Genomic DNA, 20,972 nt, shown 5'->3' on the forward strand with positions numbered 1-20,972 from the left:
GGTCTCGGGGCCCCACTAGCGCCACCCGTTGGTTCCTCTGCCCCCTCACTGCAGGTGGTGAAGAGGTGGGAGTTAGAGGTTCTGTTGGCAGCATTGAGGGGTTCTGTAAGGACCTAGGAACCAAAAGTTTCTTGCCAGCAATTCCACCTCGTTTTACAGATGGGGAAACTGAAGCTCAAGAGGTCAAGGCCTTTCTCCAAGGTCTCAGTGCTGGCAGCAGAAGCGATCAATTGAGCACTGGTTTTGTTTTCATGAGGGTCTGTGGACACCACTCTGTAGGTGAATAAAGGCAGTAACCCCAAATGGGGCAGAACTTGGTATATTAGCAAGCATGTCCAGGACTGCCCACCAGCCCGGAGGACGTAGAAAAGAAGACTTCCTGGGGAAAGATGAAAGGCATTGGGGTGGCAGCCAGTTGTAGGAGCAGGCAAAGACAAATTTTCATAGGCTGGTCTGGAATAGGTTGCTATATAAGAGGTGATGAAATGTTACAACTTCCCTGAGAACCAGCTCAGAGGAAATGAAAGGGGAACGGAAAGCATGAAGGTTAGATTTAAGGCAGCACTTTCTCCCAGGGGTGATAATGGGGCGCTTTATTCAGTGACCAGCAAAGGCTGTGGACTCGCCCTGTCTCTTCCACTTCTGAGGCCTCTGGGAATCCATCTTCCTCCTGTCCCATGTGGGCCTGCTTGGAGGACAGGAAGGAATGACTGACTTTGAAAAGTCCCCATCACTCAGGTAGGAGGTCCTTCCCCCATGAGCCTCTTGAGCTCTTTGCTGAGGGGGAGGACAGCAGACACATGGGCTCCAGGGCCCTGGGGGGGTGGGGTGGGGGGAGGAAGCAGCAGTCATGGCATCTCTTGCAACATACTCCCTGCCAAATTGATTCAAATTGGCTTGGATATGAACATATGATTAAAGGAGCGGCGCGATTCATTTATCAGGAGAGATTAAAGAGCGGCATCTGCGCAGCCTAGCTGGGGGACAATTAAGGAGCAAATCGCTAAGTGTCTGTGCCACCAGGCATGGGGGCGGGGCCTGGGGGAAGGACAACTGGGATGTCTGCCAAGAGGACACAGGACGAAAGGAGGTAGTCGGGGAATCACCACGTGCTGCTCTTGTCTCTGGGCACAGACTGGGCACCATGGGAAGCCTCACGGCTTGGGCACCCCCATGCCTCTTATCCAGGAGTCAGAGTGGTCCCGGTGGTCTGAGATTACAGAGGAGGATCTAGCGAGGCAGTTTTGAGCTTGGCACAGGGACAGACTTGCTGCCTGTTTTGTGGGAATCACTTACATCTTAGGGACCAAGGCAACCATGAGTGTACAGGTGAGGGCAGGATCTTAGAGAGCTCAGAAGGCATATCCCGAGTGAAGATGGGCTTTGATAGCCTTGCAGGTCCCGGGGCTCCCCTGGGGAGTTTGGTGTGGAGGGAATTGCCCCCTTCCCAGTCTGGAGCCCAGCACGCTGGCCAAGAGGCTTCGCTGCATCTCAGAGAAGTGTTGGTCATGTGAGGTGATGTCCAGCTTCTCTGGACACCCTGCGGAGTTCCCCATCACCACCTAGCATTCCCTGCCTCAGGGCCTTTGCTTAAGTTTTTTCTTCCCAGCACACCTATACAGTAATATCTGTCTGTGGAAGTGCGTGAGTGCGTGCGAGCCAAGTTACTTTAGTTGTGTCTAACTGTTTGCGACCCTATGGACTGTAGCCTGCCAGGTTCCTGTGTCCATGGGATTCTCCAGGCAAGAATACTGGAGTGGGGTGCTGTGCCCTCCTCCAGGGATCAGGAGGATCTGCATCTTTTACAACCCCTGCATTTGTGGGCAGGTTCTTTACCACTAGTGCCACCTGGGAAGTGCAATCCTTTACTCAAGTACCAGCTCAAAAATACCAGCTCCTTTTAGAAGCCTTCCCAGTTCCTGGCCCTCCTCTCTCAGTGACAGTGTCTGCTCTTATAACAGGCCCAAAGCAACTTCTTTGTCCTTTTATGTCTCATGTAATTATTTCCAAAGGGGTCTGCCCTAGCCCTAATCCATGAGTCCCTGGAGGACAAACACTATGTTTTACTCCTCCCTACTCACCCAAAAGGAAAAGGAAAGTGAAGTTGCTCACTCATGTCCAACTCTTTTCCATCCCATGGACTGTAGTCTACCAGGCTCCTCCGTCCATAGGATTTTCCAGGCAAGAGTACTGAAGTGGGCTGCCATTTCCTTCTCCAGGGGATCTTCCTGACCCAGGGATCAAACCTGGGTCTCCCACATTGTGGGCAGACGCTTTACCATACTCACCCAAAGCTTGTACATATTAGGAGGGGTGGTACATATTTTCTGTGCCTAACTCCTCTACTAGAATATCCACTTCATGCAGGCAGGACCTCATCCCGCCCCAGCACTTAGAACAGTGTCCAGACGACAGCCAGGCAGTGATGAAATATTTGACTGTTGAATGAGTGAGCAGATGAATAATACATATTTTCTGATTTGAACAGATCCCTCTGCCCCAGGCCAGGCTATCAGAGGTTGATGCTGGGACTTTCTCTCAATAATTAGAGGCCCGAGTCAGTGTGGGTGAGCAGAGTTGCAGTCTTGCCTGTAGGTAGCAGCGACTTTTGTCACACTAGTTCCTTGGAAGAAAAAATGCACCAAACTAGCTGAAAGCAGGAGTAAAAGATTTGAATGACAGAACTGAACATGAAGAGTCAGCAGTTAAAAAAACAACCCGGTAACTTCACTTCTACTACTTTCTGTATTCAACCTTCAGGGCAGTTTCTTTCATTCACGATAGAGCCACATCACACTTCACTCCCATTCATTTTGGGGATGACTTCCCCCCTCCCTCTTTCCCTTTCTTGCCCCTTTCTAGATGCCTGACATCAGCAGTAGGCCTGTCTGATACCCTTTCTTGCCTACTTGTCCAAACCAGGGGAGTCTGATTGACCAGCTGTAAATACTTCATGCATGCAGGGATTATAACTGGTCATATTACAAGAGGTAGAGGAGGAGGAGGGTAATTTGTTTCTTGCCCTTTTGCATGAGCTGCCTCTCAGCTGTCAGGGAGGGGACCAAGTGTGGACTGGGACATGAAGGCAGAGATTAAGCAGGGTGGAGAAGCCAGCACACCCAGCCTATTCAAATTGCCCTGTGGCCCATGGGATTGGAGGTCAGAGAGAGTTCTGCCAAGTATTGATCAGAAAGTCATCTTTGGGACTTCCCTGGTGGTCCAGTAGTTAAGAATCTGCCTGCCAATGCAGGGGACACAGTTCAATCCCTGGTCTGGAAAGATCTCACATGCTATGGGGGAACTAAGCCTGTGGGCCATAACTACTGAAGCCAGTGTGCTCTAGAACCCATGCTGCGAAACAGAAGCCACTGCAATGAGAAGCCTGAGCACCCCAACTGGAGAGTAGCTAGCCGCCACTCGCCACAACTAGAGAAAGCCCAAGTACAGCAACGAAGACCCAGCACAGCCAAAAATAATAAAGTTTGCAAAAACCCGATAAATGTTTGCATCCTTAAAAAAGAGGATAGGATTTCTGTAATTGGCAAGATTTAACAATCAGAGTAACCTCAACATACCCAAGTAGAGGCCAGGGTAGGACAAGACCTAGACGGCTCTGCTAACCTGAATTACAACCCTCAGGCTTTTAAAGCAAAAGGGAGGTTTATGTCTTTCTTGACCAGTTCTCTCACCCACTGACTCTGCCTGCTCCAGATGACCTGCCAAGGCTCTCTGAGTGGCACTGGTCTGACACGGCAGCGGGTCAGAGGCCAGGGTGACTCCCCCAGGTCCTCAGCAGCAGCCTCGCTCTGCTCCCATGTGCCGACCCTGGACTTTACTGAGCCTGAAGGAACAGGAAGGAAAACTGGCAGTGCCAGGAGAAAAAGGACATTTATTTCCATACATCAGGTAAACGGGGAGGAGAGCACAGCCCAATGAGTACAAACCAATTGCAGGAGAGAAGAGGGGGACAGCAGATGGGAGCGGCACCAGGCACTGCCCTTGGGCCCCCAAGTCTGGAGGTATTGGTGGGATGATCTTTTTGTGGGGGGGGGCGGACTGGGACTGTCAGTCCCCATGTTGTCATGTCTTGGATAAATGTGTGTGGGCAGGGTGATTAGAAGAAGAAAAATGACTCAGGCTCAGGTCTCAGGGTGAGGACTTGTGTCTGATACATATTAGTACTGACCAAAGCCTCCATCTTCAGTTTCTCCAGTCACAAGCCCTCCACCCAAGGCCTTCCCTGTCAAGTTGAGCTTGTGATCCAGGCAACTTGTTCTGAGGGGGAGGGAGGCAGTGCTTGGATAAGCCCCGAATTGGCGTAGGTGGAGCGGGTTTACTCTTTAAATAGGTCATTGCACATAACACACGGATAAGACAAAGAGGGGTGGGGGCTGGAAGTTCCTGCTGGTACATCCACACCCCTGTCTTGTGTAGGCTTGCTCAGCTTGAACCCAGAAGCACCTGAGAGTCCCTCCCCACTCGGACTCTTAAGAAGCTGGACCCAGCTCTGCTCACCAGTCTCTCCAGCTGCACAGAGAAAGGCCTGCTCTCTGAAGAGTAAAGATGAAGCTGAGATTCCTCTAGTCATTCCCGGTGTGGGGAGGCGGGCCAGCTGCCATGGCAGCCCCCCTCCCACTCTCAGGGATACAGCTGCGATGGAGAGGTTGGGTGTTTAAATTAAAAAAAGTAAATAGACAGCAGGCACTGAGAAGAGAAAGCCCTCGCCCCAAGCCAAGGGGGAAGGAATTGCTGTTTCCTGCCCCAGACTCCACCCCATGGACCCAGCAACCCGAGAATGTCCCAGTAGGCAATCTGTCCACCGTCCCTGAGCGGGGCGCTGACATGGAGGTCAACCTGCTGGCTCCGTGTGGTGCCAAGCCACCTGCCACCCACGGTGGCCCAAGGCAGGAGCAGAAAGTTCTCTTTTCAGAATTGCTCTTCCCTCCACTCTTCCACTTGGAGATGTCAGATACCCCCAGCCTTCTGAGAAGCCCCCAGACCGAAGAGGATCGGGGGTGTCCCGTGCAGATCCGCAGTCGGATGGGGGAGACCTGTGCCCCACGAGAGAGGCGCCCGTGGCAGCAGGCGGCAGTGGGTGGGAGGGGTCCACACCACTCCCCTGGGCTATGCGTTGGTTTCTGTCTGCTTGGCCTCTGTGTCACTGTCACTCAGATAGTTGTGGGAGTATCGGGGCCTGGAGGTGCCATCGAGAAGGTCATGCTCATCGTCTGAACGGTCAGGGGCAAGGGACTTCCAGTAGCTGGTGGGGCTGCAGGGAGAGAGAAATAAGGTCAGAGGAAGGGCGCTCTTTACCTTCAGCACCCAGGCCTTTGGTCCAAAGGAGGCCCCCCCAACCTTATCACAGCATTCCCCCAAAGCCACAAATTGAGAAATAGAAGCCTTCCCTGGTTTCCCCAAAAGATACGCAGAGTAGTAAGAGGAAGGCCATCTCTTTGATTCTGAGAACTTTCTACAACTCCGAAGAAAGCGATGCTGAAGAGCGGTGGGTCTCGAACTTGAATGTGTGTAAGAATTGGCTGCGGATCCCTGTGTTCTTTCCCCAAGAAGTTCTCATCTGCTAGCTCATAGGTGAAACCCAGGAATTCTGCATTTTCAGCTCTCTCTCTGGAAGATGCTGCTACAGGTGGTGCATGGACTGCATTGACTTGGAGACTGCAGATCTGGTGATTACAGGACTACAGCCTGTCTCAGTAAAGTTTCCTTCTAAGGAGAGGCTTTCCCCCACTGAATACTCCCAGATCATAACCCTGCTTCCTAGTCAGATTTTCCTAAGGGCAGTGAGAATTTCTATCTTTGACCATGACACCATCTACTCACAAGGAATGGAGACTGAGGATGTAGGAGCTGGCAAGACCTCTGTTTCAAGGTGGCAAAGTCATTCCTGTCTTGGTACCACAATCCAACCCCATAGTTTTCATCAGGCCACTGGGAGCCTTGCACTGTCTCTCCGACCAAGGTATGAAGAAGCATTTCTCCCTGGATGGAGCAGACTCATGGTGTCCAGCATGGAAGGGATCTCACTTCCTGTTCTAGTCACCTTCTCTTTTTTATCTTTTCCAAAGCCTTAGAGCACCCCTCCCCTGCCCCTCCCACCTTCGCTTCTGCACTGTAATTTCAGTACTGCTGGAGAAAATGCAGCCCAGGGTGGCTCCACCCCTACCAGTGCCCTGTGTTCAGTGGGCCCCTGCCCGGGGCTCCCGGGCACACAGCCCTGCTTCCAGATCCTAGAGAGCTTCTGCTAGGATAAACAGGAATCCTGTGATTTCAGTGCCTACCATTCTGATTTAAGGATCCGAGGAAGGCCCTTGTTTACTAACCCTTTCAGAGATCTTGTTTCTCTAAACTGAAAGAGGAGGAAAGAGTGTTCTCCAAGAAAGAACCACATTCTCAGCTTTTCCAACTGTGGTGAGGAAAGGATTTGATCCCTTGAGTATTTTCCTGTATGTGAGACACTGTCCCAGGCAGGCTGGATGTGCTTCTTCTTTACCACATAAAATGTCATGAGGAAGCTGGTTCAAAGAGAGGAAGCAGCTTGCCCAAGGTCACACAGCCAATATGTAAATCTGAACCTGGGACCTGAGGCCTCAGAGCCTCTTGAGGGCTCCACCTTGTCGCCAGACAGGTGACCTGAGGAGAAAACAAGACGAAACCTGCATTCTCCCCACTGGCCTGGGTGAGAGCCCGGCAGGTGTGTAAAGGTCCTGTCTCTCTCTCTCTCTCTGCCCCTGGGGAGAAGGAAGAGCCTGATAGAATACATGTTCAATTATGCAAAATGGTTCAGGAATGGGGCAGCCTGGTTAATAGTTATCGTATGTCTCATGAATGAATTACCATTTTTAAAGGAATCAGGATAGCACAAAACACATTTAATACAAACTAGACTGAACATAAATGAGCCTTACTTGGATGGGCCACAGGCACTTAAGGACTCTGGGGTGTCTCAGGGACAAAATTATAAAGCTCAACGAGTACTGTGCAACATAGGAAAAATTGGGGTCATTTTAGCTTTTGGATTGTTTGAATTCTGAATTAGTGGGAGCCTGATTTCCTTTTCTTTTTTTTTTTTAGACAACTTCTGGGCACCCAATGCTAAGGTCTGCTGTTGGGCAAAGGAAGGAACTGGCTTTGTGGAAAGACAGAAGGGTTATTTTAAGGGCAAAGGAGGGGGTGAGGTAGATGCCAGGGCTGGGACCCAGATGAAAATGGGGTGCTCCTTTCCTTCCTCACACCTCTCCTCAGAGTGGAGCCGCAGCCCCCACTTCCATATTCCTGTGCCTGCCAGGCAGACACCTGGATGAATGACAGCTGGGTTTCAACACCATTCCATCCAGATGCTGGGAGCAGCGGCGGAGGCAGCTGGGAGGGGTGGATGCCAGGCCCCTCTCTCCCCTGCTCCCACCTCGGATGCTCCTTAGCCAGTTTCCTTTGTGGCTTCTGCGGCCACAGCTGTGACCAACAGCAGGTAGCTAGCCCCCTTCCCCAGGGCAAGAGTCAGGGCTGCAATTTGAACGTTTTAACCAAATGCTTTCAAATGCTTTCCTTCCCACAAGCCAGTGTTTCCTGCTCCATGCTGTCACACATGATTTGGTGCACAAGCTAATTCCCGCTGGGCGAGCCCAGGGTGGCGGTCCCCTCCCCCACCCTTTGCTGTGGAGGCTTTCCTGTTCAGAATTCTCGAAGGTCCCCATCACCAGGGGGGAAGCTAAGCCACTCAGCCCCTGCCCCCTCTTCACAGTTTATTTGCCCAAAGCCAGTTCACCCTGAGTCCAACTAGGACCTCTCTCCCCCTGCCCTTCTCTTGACAGCTCTGTATTGGTTGGTTAGCTTCTGGCTTGGTGTCCACTCTGCCCACAGTGAATCCAATCCTTGTTGGAGGTGGTGGTGTGTAGGGTTTCAGGACGACTCCTGTGTTCCTGGTGGATAAAAAGGGCTGTGCTGGTGGCTGAGGGAAGAAACAGGTTGTATGTGTTTTTGTTCCTGCCGGGTCAACAGTGACGACGGATTGAGTCACTGGAGTCTGCAGTCCACCAGCTGCTGGGCAGTGTGGGATAGCCTGGGTAGGCCCGTGTCTCCCTCTCCAGGTATTAATGCAGTGCTCAGAAGGGCCTGGCCCCTCTGCTTCCCAAACCTCCCCTCATAGCCCATCAGCTGACTTCCCGTGCTCGGGCAGTAGGGCGTTCAGCAGGGCAGTTGCGTGGAAAGGTGCGAAGGTCACAATATCATGACCCCTGCCTTTTCCCACTGTGGTGCTGACAACAGCTCCCTAGAACAACTGAGATGCTTCCTGCTCCTCCCAGAGAATCCTGCAACCATCTGGCACATGCGGGAAGCCACAGAGCAGGTCTAAGTCCAAGGGCTTGGTTCTGGAGCAACTCAGGGCCCACAGAATCTGAGGTGGCCATGAGCCTGGTCTGGCTTCAGGTTCTACCTCCCCCTTGCTGTCTCCCCAAACCCATCCCATCACCATCTCCAAGCAGCTGCAAGTAACATTCGCTTTCACAGACTCCGTTCCTTAAAACAAAACTGGTCCTTTTCAGTAGAAAGCAGCTCAAGTCAGTGTTCTTGCTCAGCAGCATCACTGCATAAGAGGCCCACGAGCATGCAACACGTGTGTGTTAGTTCATGCATCAAGGAAACACTACCCGTGCCCCAGGGGGGCTGCGCTCTAGGGTCATACCTCCTGGGAAGCAGCAAGCTTGCCCTGGGAGGGTACCATGCCAAAAACAGCTTCATATAACCAGGGTGATCCAAATGTCACCGCCCACCGGGGAGAGTGGCAACAATGGTATTCCAGTGAGTCAGTCTTTGCCTTTCTTCCGAGGTGGGAGTGTGGGCATAAAGGGTCTAACAGCTTGATCTTCCTTCCCACAGGGAGAAGGCTGGGAGAGGCAGGAGAGCCAGGAGGGGGCTGTCACTCAACAGCTGCTAATTTCTATTCATTAAAACTTCACAAGATGAGCTAAGACGAAGTGACGCCCATGTGTGGGCTTCAGGTGGGAGGGGTGGGGAGAGAGTCAGGCATCTGCAGGTCTGCTGCAGGGTATGGTGCTGTGGGTGCTGTAAGCTTTGCACTCTGAGCCTCGAGATCCATGCCAGAGGGGAAGATGACATTGTAGGGCAGAGGGAGAGCTGAGCAAAAGGCCCCTTAATTGCTGATGGCCACTGATGCATCAACTCACACCCGGGGGTCAGTTCCAGCCCTTTCCCGGGCCCAGCCTTTCAGGGCTGTGGGCAAAAGTTCTGCATGTGTGCTGCTAGGCCCATACAGTAAATATTACGCTCATGTGCTCTGCCTTGGGTCATATGAAGGAGTGGTTAAGGGTGAGTTGAAGAGACTTCATTCAGATCCTGGCAACATCACTTTCCAGCTCTGTAACCTTGGCAAATGACTTAATCCGCCTGAACCTCAGCTTCTTTTCCTAGAAAATGGGCTGGTGATCAGATATTTATTTTGGGGTTAGTGTGAGGATTAAGTGAATAAAATAAGGCAAGTATCTAGGGGGGTGGTCCCTGGCCCAGGGTAAGGGTTTGCTAAGTGGGAGCTGTGACTTGAGGTCACCAGCAAGCTCAGGTGATTGGGCTCAGGGCTCAGAACGACTGACAAGCTCAGCCAGCCTCCACTCTCTGAGGAAGCCAGGAGGCTCTGCAAGGCCAGGCTTGCTGCAGAGGTACGCAGAGGGGCCGAGGGGTGGCGGGTGGGCCGGGAGCACGTTAGTTCACACCGAGTGGCACACGCCATGCTTTGCACGCCGCGCCGGGCGCCACCTACTGCACTAGTCGCTCTCGGGCCGGTACAGGTACCGCATCATCAGGCTGTCCACCTCCTTCTTGCGCTTCTTCTCCTCCTTCCGGGATTGCCGGCGCCCCTGCCCGGCCTCCTCGTCCTCCGCAGCCGGGCCCTTCTTCACGCTCGAGCGGCTGTGGCCCGAGACGGTAGAGCCGCTGGACGAGGAGGAGGAGGACGACTCCGACTCTGTTCTCTTCCTTCTCGATCTGGACTTCTTCTTGCTCTTCCGAGAGCGCCCCTTCTTCCGCCGCCTGTGCTCCGAGGAATCTTCGGAGCTGGAGCTGGAGCTGGAGCTACTCCTCCTCTTGCTCCGGCTCTTCCGGCTGCCGCGGGACCGAGACACGTCTGCGGCGGAGGCGGAGCGGCGGATGCTGGTGGCTCGCTCCGGAGGGTCCAGCTGGGCGCTGCGGGTGCTCTGGATGCTCTTCCGGTCATCCTCCTCGGAGTCCGGCTCCAGGCTGCTCCGGTGGAAGGGGGCGGGTTTGTAGCTCAGGACCTCGTTGATGGCGGCCTCCAGGTCTGGGTCCAGGTAGGAGCGGCGGCTGACCGGGCGGACACTGGAGCCCAGAGGCTCCTCCGAGGTGGAGGAGGCGGAGGTGCGAGGCCGGGGTGGCACCGACAGACTGCGGGCCAGAGACGACGGGTGGCTGTACTGCGAGTGCGCCTCGCTCAAGGCTACGCTGGCTCCATCGTCCCAGTCGTCCAGGCAGCTGCGGCCCAGGGACAGGCGGGAATCGGGGCTCTCCCGTCCGAGGAGCGAGGCCCGGCCCAAGGAAGGGCTGAGGGTCATCGACAGGCTGTCGAGCCTGGAGGTGCTGCGGCGGGAACTGGGGGAGCCCGACAGCGAGAAGCTCAAAGAGGAGCGCACCCCGTCCTCGCCGCCGGAGCCGCGCCGCGTGGCCGAGGAAGCCCGGCTGACCGGCGCTGAGACCGCCGAGGCCCGGTCCAAGTCTGAGCCCCAGCGCTTCTCCAGCCGGCTTGTGCGGCCCCCGATGCCGCCCGAGAGGACCGAGCCGCCCTCGTCTGGCTCCTCGGACTTCCTGCCCGAGCCCGGCTCCTCCTTGGGGCCCCCGCGGGCCTTCCGGGGGGGCCTCTCCGGGGAGGCCGGCCGCTCGCTCAGGGTGGTGAAGAGCGAATTCTCGTCCCCGGTGCCCCCGATCGAGTCCTTCAGGGTGAGCCGCTTTCGGTAGCTCAGCGAGCTGAGCACCGAGGCCGGCCTCTCCTCCACCCCCTTGCCCTCCTTCCCCGCGGTGCTGAGGGCGGTTCTGTGGCATGGATAGATTTGGGGGCAGCGGGGAGCGGGGGAGAGAATGAGAGAGAGAGAGAGGCATTAAACCCAGAGAATAAAGACACTGGGGGGGGGGGGGGGAGGAGGAGGAAGGAGGAAGGAGGAGAGCTCGGCAGCGGCTCTGGCAAAGTGGCGGTGAGCACGTCGGAGGAAATGAAGCAAAATAATTTGCGTCAGTGAAAATAGCTTCACGGAGAATGTCATGTAAATTAGACTATTGTTCTATTTCATCACTTTTCCCCCTCTAAAACGTTTAGTTCAATTTATTTCATTGTCAACTACCTGCAGCCTGGTGCCACGCTGCGGTGAACGGCAGTGGGGTGGGGAAGGCAGCATTTTCTGCAATAACAAAATGTTGTTTGGCCAAATACATTAAGCCAATTAGAGGGGGGCCGGCTGGGTGCCTGTGGTGAGGGGCTGGGCTTGGCAAGGGGCTTCAGGGGTGTTAGAGAAGGAATTGTGGTTGTGGCTTAGTTGCTAAGTCATGTCCCCAGGCCCTCTGCCACCCCCTGGACTGTAGCCCACCAGGCTCCTCTGTCCATGGGATTTCCCAGGTAACAATACTGGAGTGGGTTGCCATTTCCTTCTCCAGGGGATCTTCCCGACCCAGGGATCAAACCCACGTCTCCTGCATTGAAAGGTGGATTCTTTACCACTGAGCCACCTAGGAAGCCCTTGAGGGAGGAGAGGGATTACTCTTTCTACCCAGCACACCAGCTGTCTCTTGGAGGGGGTGGAACAGTGTGTCCTGGGGGATCAGGATGGCTCTGAGTTGGGAGGGGAGAGTCAGCAGAGAAGTGGTGGCAGGAGGGGTAGGAGGAGGGGACCCATGCTGGCCAAGAGGTGAGGGATGGGAATCGGAGTCCCAGATTTCCAGGGTAGCTGCCTGTGCCATCAGAAGACTGTGACTGGCCTGGACAACAGGGGAGCCAGTTTCTGCAGTGGATGGGTGTTAGCAGAAAGCATAGTGAAGGGCAAGTGAAAAGGCCAGAGGAAGAAGAGAACGGGCAGAGAATGAAGTGTGTCTGTAGCTGTGATGGGGAATCAAAGGGAACTGAGGCCTCTTCTTCTACTATTCCTACCAAGACCTCAGAGGTCCAAAGCTGGCCCTGTCCAGGGTTGTGGGATCCAGAGTCCCCCTGTGCCCTATTTCAGTCTTGATTCCAAGGACATAAACCACCAGGCAGTTCAATCAACCTTTGTTGAATAAATGAGTGGGGATGAAATTAAACCTAGACCAAACCAAAGCCCTGAACCCAGTAAAGGAAAACATTCCTTAGGCAAAATAATGGTGATGCAGATCCTGAGTAAGAAGAAACCTGGCCTCCTGTGCATATCCTATGTGCCTAGGCCCCTCCAGGCAAGAAAGAGATGCAAGTGGCGTAAGGCGCACCCTCTGGGATCAAGGCACTGCTCATCCATCCCTGGGGCACGAGGTGGTCTTTGCTCCCAGCCAAGGCCATGTGCTTACCTGGAACTCTTCAAGCTGCCATCGTCAGAAGCCGCCTTGGAAGGCCCCTTGTTTTTTGACAGCCATGACTTGACACCGTCGACCCGGTCCTCCAGCTCTGAGTCCACGTCTGAGTCCCCCTCGCTGTGGGATGAGGAGCAGAAAGGTAGGCAAAGCTGGAAAGAGGTGATGACCCACACTCCAGGAGGGAGCACTGAGTGGCAGCTGGTTTGCCTCAGTTGGGGGTGGGATGCAGGGCGGCATGCGCATCAGTAAGTCAGAGAGAACAAGGGGTTAGACTAGAGCACACCTTTCACAAGGACCCTGCCCCGCTCAGCAGGTCACACTGTGTGACAGCCACCAAGAAGACCCTGGGGGGCATGGAGGCACCTCCACCCCACCTTCTGGGACAAGCTGCTGTTCAGCCGACCGAGAACAACAGGGAGACCGTCCATTCGTCAATTACAGATAAATGGCTCTTGGTTAAAAAGCAGAGTCTGGGGCCCTTCACCTCCTCCCTGAGGCCTGTTCTGCTGTTCTTGTCTGCCTATTCCCCCAAATGTGGCTACAGCTGCTCCCACTTTCCAAGACTTCACTGCAAGAGAGGGGTTGGTGGCGATGGGATGGAGAAGAGAAGGGCTTTATTATGACTTAAGTGAACTTGAACCTGGAGTCTCCTGGGCTGATGGCAATGCCAACCTGGATACGACAGACCATACCCCAGATCCATCCTGAAGCTCCCCTTGGCCTTTAAGAAACAAAGAAAGGACAGGGTGGGGGCAGCAGCATTTTCCAAGGGGCTGGTCACAGCTTCAAGACTCAAGCTGAACCTGGAGATCGGGGCGGGGGGCACCCAGAAGTCCCAGGCAAAGGCCCTGTCTCTTCTAGCTCCTCCTCCTCCCTCGGGAAGCCTGTGGCTCTTGCTTCCCAAAGGCTTTTATTGGCCAAGCTGACCTGAGCCCTCTTGATAGCTCACAGGAGTCAAATTCTGATGCTGAAATCATGGAGATTTCTTCACAAAGCAGCAAGGGCTTGGAGACAGCTTCTGAGTGAGAATGCTTCTAGAATTCTGCAAAATGTCTGCTCACCATGTTCCCTGCTAGGGATATGCTAGGATTTCTCCTTGATATAAATTTCCTGTCATTTGTGTCAACAGGAGCAGCCCCGTTCCTGAATTACGTTCTTGAATAAATAAGTCACACAGGCACATACACACACACACACACACACACGCATGCACAGAGAAGAAACCACACCACCAGACACTGTTCTGGGGACTGTGAGACAGCAGGACTGTGGGGAGGGGAATAAAGAGGCGTATTTTATGGGCTTCCGTCAAATACAGAATTATAACAAAGACGAAGCTGGCTGATGCCCCGGGTAAACAGGAGTTTAGTAGACAACCCCGAAACCGTTAATGCAAGCCCTGTGCCCCGTCTGAGCCCGGCAGATTTACTGTGGTGCACGGGCCCCGTGGAACGCCAATACCTCCTGATTTATACACCCGTGCAAAAAACCTCCTTCTCCAGCTTCAGAGCCTGTAATTTATCACCGCTGTTCATAACCATATTGATTGCCTTTAGAAAGGAGGTGCTGTATGCATCGCAAAATCTATGTCTACATGTTAAAAGCGTTTCTGTATAAATCTCCCTTAATACTGTGCTGTTTACTGCTTTCATTAAGGTTATGGCAATAACAACTGTATCTCTAAGTAAATCGAAACATTATTTTTCGCCCGCCTTAGCACGCGCGCTCAATAACTTGGAGCTTGGGCCCAGAGCTTCCGAGGGAAAGACCCACACCACCCCTCTACCATCAGCAGGAACTGGGCTAGGACTGCAGACCCCTGTGTGCCTGCATGAGTGCACACTGGTTGTGCATGCGCATGTGTGCAGGAGTTTAGAATGTGATCTGAAATGCGCATTTTATCAGGCCTCGAAGCTCCAACAGCCCAAGGATTGCAGGGCTGGAACACACAGGGGACAGACAGTCACGGGCCCAGAATACGAATTTGCCTCCTTACATTCAGAGCAGCGAATGAGTTGAGAAGCTGGCCTGCCTGCCCTTGCCTTCTCTTTAGTTTCAAGCCTATAGAGGATGTTTGGCTTCTTTTCCTTAAATAATCAGGCCCGTAAACAAACTCCAGGGCCAGGCCGGCTCAGGGGGCAGTTGAAATTTTAAATGGTCGGAATTAAACCTCGCGTCAAATACAATTTATGTCCAGGCTCATGTGCTATTAGTTAACTGGGAGCCGAATCGCGGGGGAACAAACAAACGGAGACAGAATGGCGGGGGATATTAATTGTGTGTGACAACCGGGCTCCAGCGGCCCTCTATCACTGTTACACACTATTACATTTATCATTAGCTCTCACGGATTCCTTTGCGCTGCCGCCAGCCCATCCTGGCCAGAGGAGGAGGCCTGCCAGCAAGAGAGAGGGGAGGGGTGGAAACCCAAGGCCGCCCTGGAATAACAACCTCCAAAGACCAGCCCTGGTGAATCTGAAGGAGGATCACTTCGACCTAATCCTCCTGAAGGCGCAAGCATCTGCACCTGCCTTTCTGCTCCCACCCAGAAAGAAGGAAACGGAAAGGGGGTGGGGCTACTGGGCTCCCCCCACCTGACGGACAGCTCCGGCACCAATGCCTGGGGCCTCCTTGCCAGGGAAGCCCACGGGGGGCGGGGGTGGGGTGGGGCACAGTAAACACAGCTGGCTGTGTTCCCTCCCCCTGCCATGCCATCATCCACAGCTGCTTGCTTTCCCCCAACAAGTAACTGTTAGATGCCCCTCTCCTTCTACCCTGTCTTCCAAAAGTAGGGGGCAGATCTTTCAAAATGAAACACACGCACTTCTTTCAGGCAGGTCAGGCTCCAAAGGAGCCCACGGATGGGGAGAAATCCAACCCAGATCTTCCCCCAAGAGAAAGAGGCCAGAAAGTGGCTACCCTTGGTTTCTGAGGGAGGCGAGGCCGAGACCCAGGAAGGCAGACCGTGGGGACCACCCACTGAGGCACTGCTCTCCTTTCTGATGGAGCCCCCATCCTGCCGACCAAGGATGTGGGGGCCAGGAGCCTCCCAGGTGGAGCACCCTCATGGCCTGTCGCCCTGCCTCCCCCAGGAGAGAGTCAGCCCGGTTAGCGTGAGAGACTAGCTCGAGGAGTGGAGGTCACTGTGTGTCCACATGCGACATGCAGCACAGCGGGAGCCCGGGGTTAGGGGTGGTTAGACACCACGCGAGGAGAGGCAGAGAGCGCGCGCGCTCCAGTCCTCACGGTTTATTCTTTCTTTTCTGATACTTTGTCACCATGTCCTGCAAACTGGAAACAGAAAGAAAAGGGTGGGCGAGGGGGCCAAAAGAACACAGAAAAGTCAACGGGCAAACCAGGGTGGACCCTCCAGCCGAGGACCCGCTCCTTTTTCGGCAAGACAAGGCTCTGGCTGGCTGAGACCAGGAGGTAGGACAGTGCTGTACCCAGAGGGAGGTTGCCTAGGGTTCCATCTCCCTGCCCCAAAGAAGCAGGCTCCCTGGACAGCCCAGAAGCAGGATGCAATCCCAGCCTTCACGTGGGATGGGGGCAAATCCCAGGGCAGGGGGTCTGCCCAGGGCAGCCTTAGGAGCTTCTCCAGGGCCTGACTCACCTCTACTGCTGGTTTGCCTGCCTCGTGACTGCCTCCTCAGCCTAAGACCACAAATCTCCCTCCTAAACCTTTCCCTGGGTGGGTTTTATGAGAGAAAATCTCTGGCACGGTAACAAGGCACCACGGCCCTTAAATCTCTGCTCTCCCCAGAGTGGGGCAGGCGCCATCAGAAATGCAGCTAAACGGGGGAATAACTCATCTTGAACAGGCAGAGCTGGAGAGCCAGGTCCCAGGAGGCCCGGGGAGGGGTACGGGGAGGACATGGGGAGGGCATCTCATGCAAGCCCCACCTGTCCAGCCCTCAGCCGCCGCCGGACGGGGGTCCGTGCTGGGGTATGGCAGTGAGGGGACGGTGGGCAGGCGGCTCAGTGGTGGGGAGACCCAGGTTTGCAGCTGTTCTACCTGGTCTGGAGGTGGTCACGAGGGCCTCTGAACCGGCCGCAGTTGCCACAGAGGCCCCTCACCTGTTGATGAGGTCCTCGTTCTCGTCGCTCTCCATCTCGTCCTCAATGGCGGCCTGCAGGTCCCCGATGCGCTTGAACGCTAATTTCAGATCAGCCTGCAGGCTCTGGTTAGCAGCTTCCAGACTCTCCAGATCCATTTCCTAGGAGGGAGAGGGGGCAGTCCAGTCCACAGGAGGGCTGGCGTCTCATCCAGCTGCCCCAGAAAAGGCTGGCCTCACATCTTTCTGGGCCAGCAGCTGCTCTGTGGGTGCTGCAGAGAACCTGCAGAACTTTCTCTGCCCTGGTGTGGCTGGGCTGTGGGGGCCCGGCCTCGCCTGAGGCAGAGACTGGTACCACCCTCAGCCCCTGGCCTGCCCTCAGGCTTCATGGACCGTCTGTCCTCTTGGCACGTTCTCATCCCTCCAGTTCTCTAAACCATGGTTTCTTTGCAGCCCACCTCCACAAGCCCAGGGTGGGGAGGTGTGTGTCTAGCGGCTTCTCAGAGGGATGCTGGCCTGCGGCCGTGCTGGTGGGGGGCATTACCAGTTCATGCTTCTTGCGGCTCGCCTCGGCCTCCTTCCTGGCGAGCTCGCCCATCTCTTCCTTGGTGTCCCGGAGCTGCCGCTGCAGCCTCTTGTTTTGCTCCTTCTCCCGGTTCTCAGCCGCCACACGCTGATCCCGTTCCTCAGTCAGCTTCTCCATGTTTTCCTTGAGCCGGCTGGCCAGGCTCTGGACAGGGCGGTGGGAAGAGAGATCCATCAGCTGGGCAGAGAGCGGGGTGTGGCAGAGCTCCGGCCTCAGGTGGGCAGGCACTAAAGCCCCCCACCGGGGGGGGGGCTCCCTTTGCTTTTCTGTATAAGGGGGAGAATAACGCCTATTCCCCAGGGGTCTTTTAAGGACCAAATATGGTAAGGGAGGTGACAGCACATCTGGAAGATGAAAGGTGCTACATCATCATCACCACCATCATCTAGGTTGGAAGAGGGCTCTGTCTAGAGTCCACACTGACACCATGTGTGGGGCCTCCACAGGCAGCAGGGCTTCCCCCAGAGACCCTAAACCCAGAAGCTCTTAAAGTGAGAACCGGTGCTCAGAGGCAAATGACTTTACTGAGAATTCTGAGGAGGAGACTAAACAGTCATCACGTGCCGAACACAAAGCCATCCCTCTAAACCTGATGAATCTCTCTTTCCCCAGAAACTTGAACACATTTCCTCTCCAAGGCCATAGGATGCCAAGCAGAAAACAACCTGGAGATGGGGGCAGTGTGAGGGAAGCACCCTGCCTCTGGTCCTAATCTTGGACCGGCCATGGGGGCTCCGCTCTCAGCCCCTAGCCTCTATGTCTTGAAAATAATAAGAGTGCTAGGCTACCTCTTTAAGGGCCATAGGTGTTTAACATTCTGTGCATCTAAACCACAATACTGCCTGTCTGAGCTGAAGGCAAAATGAGAGACAGAGCTGAGGCAAGGGACTGGGACCCTCGAGAAAAGGAGGCAAGTGCTGCAGTCTGCTCCGCGTCCACCAGCCCACCGGCCTCCTCTGCCCTGTGAGAGCTTTGGGGCCTGAGGCAACCTACTTAACCCCTTCTGTGTGTACGCTGTGGACCAGAATATTACGAAGGCAGAGCACGGACTGTTACTAAGCCTCCTCTAATTCTCTCTAGCTCTCTGGAGAGCTGCGACCTTGTCTTAGGAAGTTCAGCCACGTTTTCTTCCTAGGTCAAGGGTACTAATGCTCTCCGAGGCCCATTGCCAGCCCTGCGGTCACCTGGTTCCATCCCCATCCTCTTTCCTGCTCCACTGACTCAGGGGGAAGGGGGAAGGAGGCAGGGATGCTCAGCACCCACACCATGAACACACTTCTCATGGAGGCCAGCCAGTGCTCAGATGATGTTTACACGCTCGAGATGGAGGAAAGGAAATAGGGAGAGGGGGCTGTAAACCCAGAGAGATCATTTTGCCAGCCTCTCTCTTCCTGCCTGCTTTGCAGGAAAGAAAGGTGCTGGAGCATGCGGGCTTTGGGAGAGTGGAACCGAAAGGATTAAATGTGGAGGACGGAGATTATAGTTAGGAGGCAGGAGGGATGGGAGGAGAAGACGGGGGTGAACAGAAAAAGGAGAAGGGTTAGAGGGAAGAGAATGAAAAGTAGAGGGGGAGGACAAAAGGGATGGGGAGAAAGGAAGAAATAGCTCAGGATAAGGAAGGGAATGAGATTGGGGAGAAAACAGACTCAGAGGGAGAGGGGAAAAAATGGGGCAAAAATGGAGGAAAATGAAGAGGGAAGGAAAAAAGCAGAGACAGCAGGCGTGGGGAAAATTGATGGAAAACGGGAATAAGAAAGGGAAAGAGAAAGAGCAAGCGGTGAGATGAGAGGACAGACTCCAGCCCTTGAAGAAGTGGCGCCATCCGCTGCATATTTATGACCCTGCCAGAGAGCAGAGAGGGGACCGACGGGGGGAGCGCACGGTGGAGGAAAATATGAAGACGAAAAGCTAAGCTGCTGTGGTCCCTTGGCAGAAAGCACGCACGGAAACAGAATGTAAAGCAGGCAGGCTCCGCGGTGCCCAGAGAGCAGGCCGGGCGGGCGGGGGAGAAGGCACCCGCCCCGTCAGCTGGCCTGGCAGCTTGGCAGGGGCCTCGGAGGAGCGGCCTCAGGCCTGCCTGGCCCTGCTGAGCATGCGTGGCTCCAGCCGGGGCCACTCGGCCCTTCCCCACTGCGGAAGGGATGGGGGAAGAGTGTGCCCACCTCCAGCCGCTTCACTTGGGTCCTTTCAAACTCCAGGCGTGTCTCCAGCTCCCGGATCTTAGCTTCCTGCCTGCTCACCAGGGACTTGTCCACCATGGACTGCTCCAGGAACTCCACTTGGCTCTGGAGGGCTTGTAGCTGGGGGGCGGGGGCAGGAAAGGAAGAAAGAACTGAGCCTGGGAAGGGAAAGGGCAGGCTCTGTACCCACTTCCCTGCCTGCAGGATCACCATGGTGACCAGAAGCTGGGGGAGGGAGGGATGCAGAGAGAGCTGGAAGGATGGGTCCCTGAGACAGGGGCAGCCCCCACCTGACCCCATGCTGGCAAAGATTTTGCCCTTTGGAGAGAAAGGAGAGAACTAAGGACCAGAGAGGGAATAGAAATGCAAAATGAGGCGGTTGAAGCCAAAAACATCTGCTATGGTGACATGGCTCCAAGCCGAGGCCTTTGCACTCACTTATGCTGACTGATGGCAGAAAGAAGCACGTGTGAACCTGTGAGCTTGAGAGCTGGTCCCCACGAACAGGGACCCTGGCACCCTCTCTCTACCAAGGGAAATCCTGGTCCCCACCTTCTCCTGCAGCTCTTGTTTCTCTTTGTTGGCTTCTTCTAGCTGAGCTTGGAGATCATTCATCTGAGCCAGGTCCCGGGAGGCCTGGAAAAGGAGAGAGTGCCGAAGCAGGACTTCCCATGAGCACCAAATTCCAGCCGCTCTGCCCCACTAGGAGGGCCAGGGCAAACAGGCACTGTGACGGGGACCTACAAGGAGGACCAGGGGACGGTGCCCGTGCAGGGGGTGGCGGGGCACTCCTGGGCGGGGTACCTGAGCCACGGCCGCCTTGTGCTTCTTCATCAGCTCGTTCATGTCCTCCTGATCCTCCTCCAGGCGGTTCTGGATCTCATTCTTCTCACGCTGAAGGCGGCTCAGCTGCTCCTCCAGCTGGACAGAGGCAAAGACAGACCCAGAGCATCAGGCCTGGCGTGACTAAGGGCCCTGGGTTGGAAGACTGAACCTCCCTTTGCCACCACCAGTGGGAGGAGCTAATGATGGGGCCAGGCGGACCCGCGGGAGGGGGTACCAGGACCAGTGATGCTCAGGGAGCTGCCTGTCCTGCCCTGCTCTGGGCCTGGGAGCTGAGTCTTTGCAGCTTAGGCAGCGCGTGTGTGTGTGTGTGTGTGTGTGTGTGTGTGTGCGCGTGCGCGCACTAAATCACTTCAGTCGTGTCCAACTCTTTGCAAGTCTATGGACTGTAGTCCACCAGGCTCCTCTGTCCATGGGATTCTCCAGGCAAGAGTACTGGAGCAGGCTGCCATGCCCTCCTCCGGGGGATATTCCCAACCTAGGGATGGAACCCATGTCTCTCATATCTCCAGGATTAGCAGGCAGGTTCTTTACCAATAGCGCCACCTGGGAAGCCCAGCTCAAGCAAACCCTGGGCTAAATGACAGCTGCTTCCCCACAGCTCTTTGGAGGCTAATGAGAAGGCAGAAAAGGTCTACGCAGAACCAAACGACCCATCGTCCAACACTAGCGGCTAGGCCTTAACCTCTGTGCACTCTGCCCTCTCCAGGCTCCAGGGAAGGACCCCTCAAATCT

At 55.0% G+C, this 20,972-nt stretch overlaps 1 protein-coding gene across 15 annotated transcripts in view; it reads right to left on the reverse strand.

Moving 5' to 3' along the window:
• Positions 1-3,869: 3,869 nt before the first annotated feature.
• MYO18A (myosin XVIIIA) overlaps positions 3,870-20,972 on the reverse strand; it is a 100,304-nt gene continuing 83,201 nt past the window's right edge. For 9 of the 15 annotated variants that reach the window (XM_070478780.1, XM_070478775.1, XM_070478774.1 and 6 more), the window contains 9 exons: positions 20,199-20,315; positions 19,947-20,030; positions 19,377-19,514; positions 17,173-17,358; positions 16,651-16,790; positions 15,820-15,864; positions 12,568-12,690; positions 9,791-11,073; positions 5,178-5,269 (listed from right to left, as the gene is read on the reverse strand). In XM_070478780.1, the coding sequence (XP_070334881.1) occupies positions 9,795-11,073; positions 12,568-12,690; positions 15,820-15,864; positions 16,651-16,790; positions 17,173-17,358; positions 19,377-19,514; positions 19,947-20,030; positions 20,199-20,315 (2,112 nt within the window). In that variant the 3' untranslated portion in view covers positions 5,178-5,269; positions 9,791-9,794. Of the gene's footprint in view, positions 5,270-9,790; positions 11,074-12,567; positions 12,691-15,819; positions 15,865-16,650; positions 16,791-17,172; positions 17,359-19,376; positions 19,515-19,946; positions 20,031-20,198; positions 20,316-20,972 lie in introns of all 15 variants that reach the window. The other 6 variants (XM_070478787.1, XM_070478786.1, XM_070478785.1 and 3 more) reach the window with 3 other exon arrangements.

Source organism: Odocoileus virginianus, chromosome 17 (assembly GCF_023699985.2).
Source record: "Odocoileus virginianus isolate 20LAN1187 ecotype Illinois chromosome 17, Ovbor_1.2, whole genome shotgun sequence".
NCBI classification, from domain to species: Eukaryota; Metazoa; Chordata; class Mammalia; order Artiodactyla; family Cervidae; genus Odocoileus; species Odocoileus virginianus.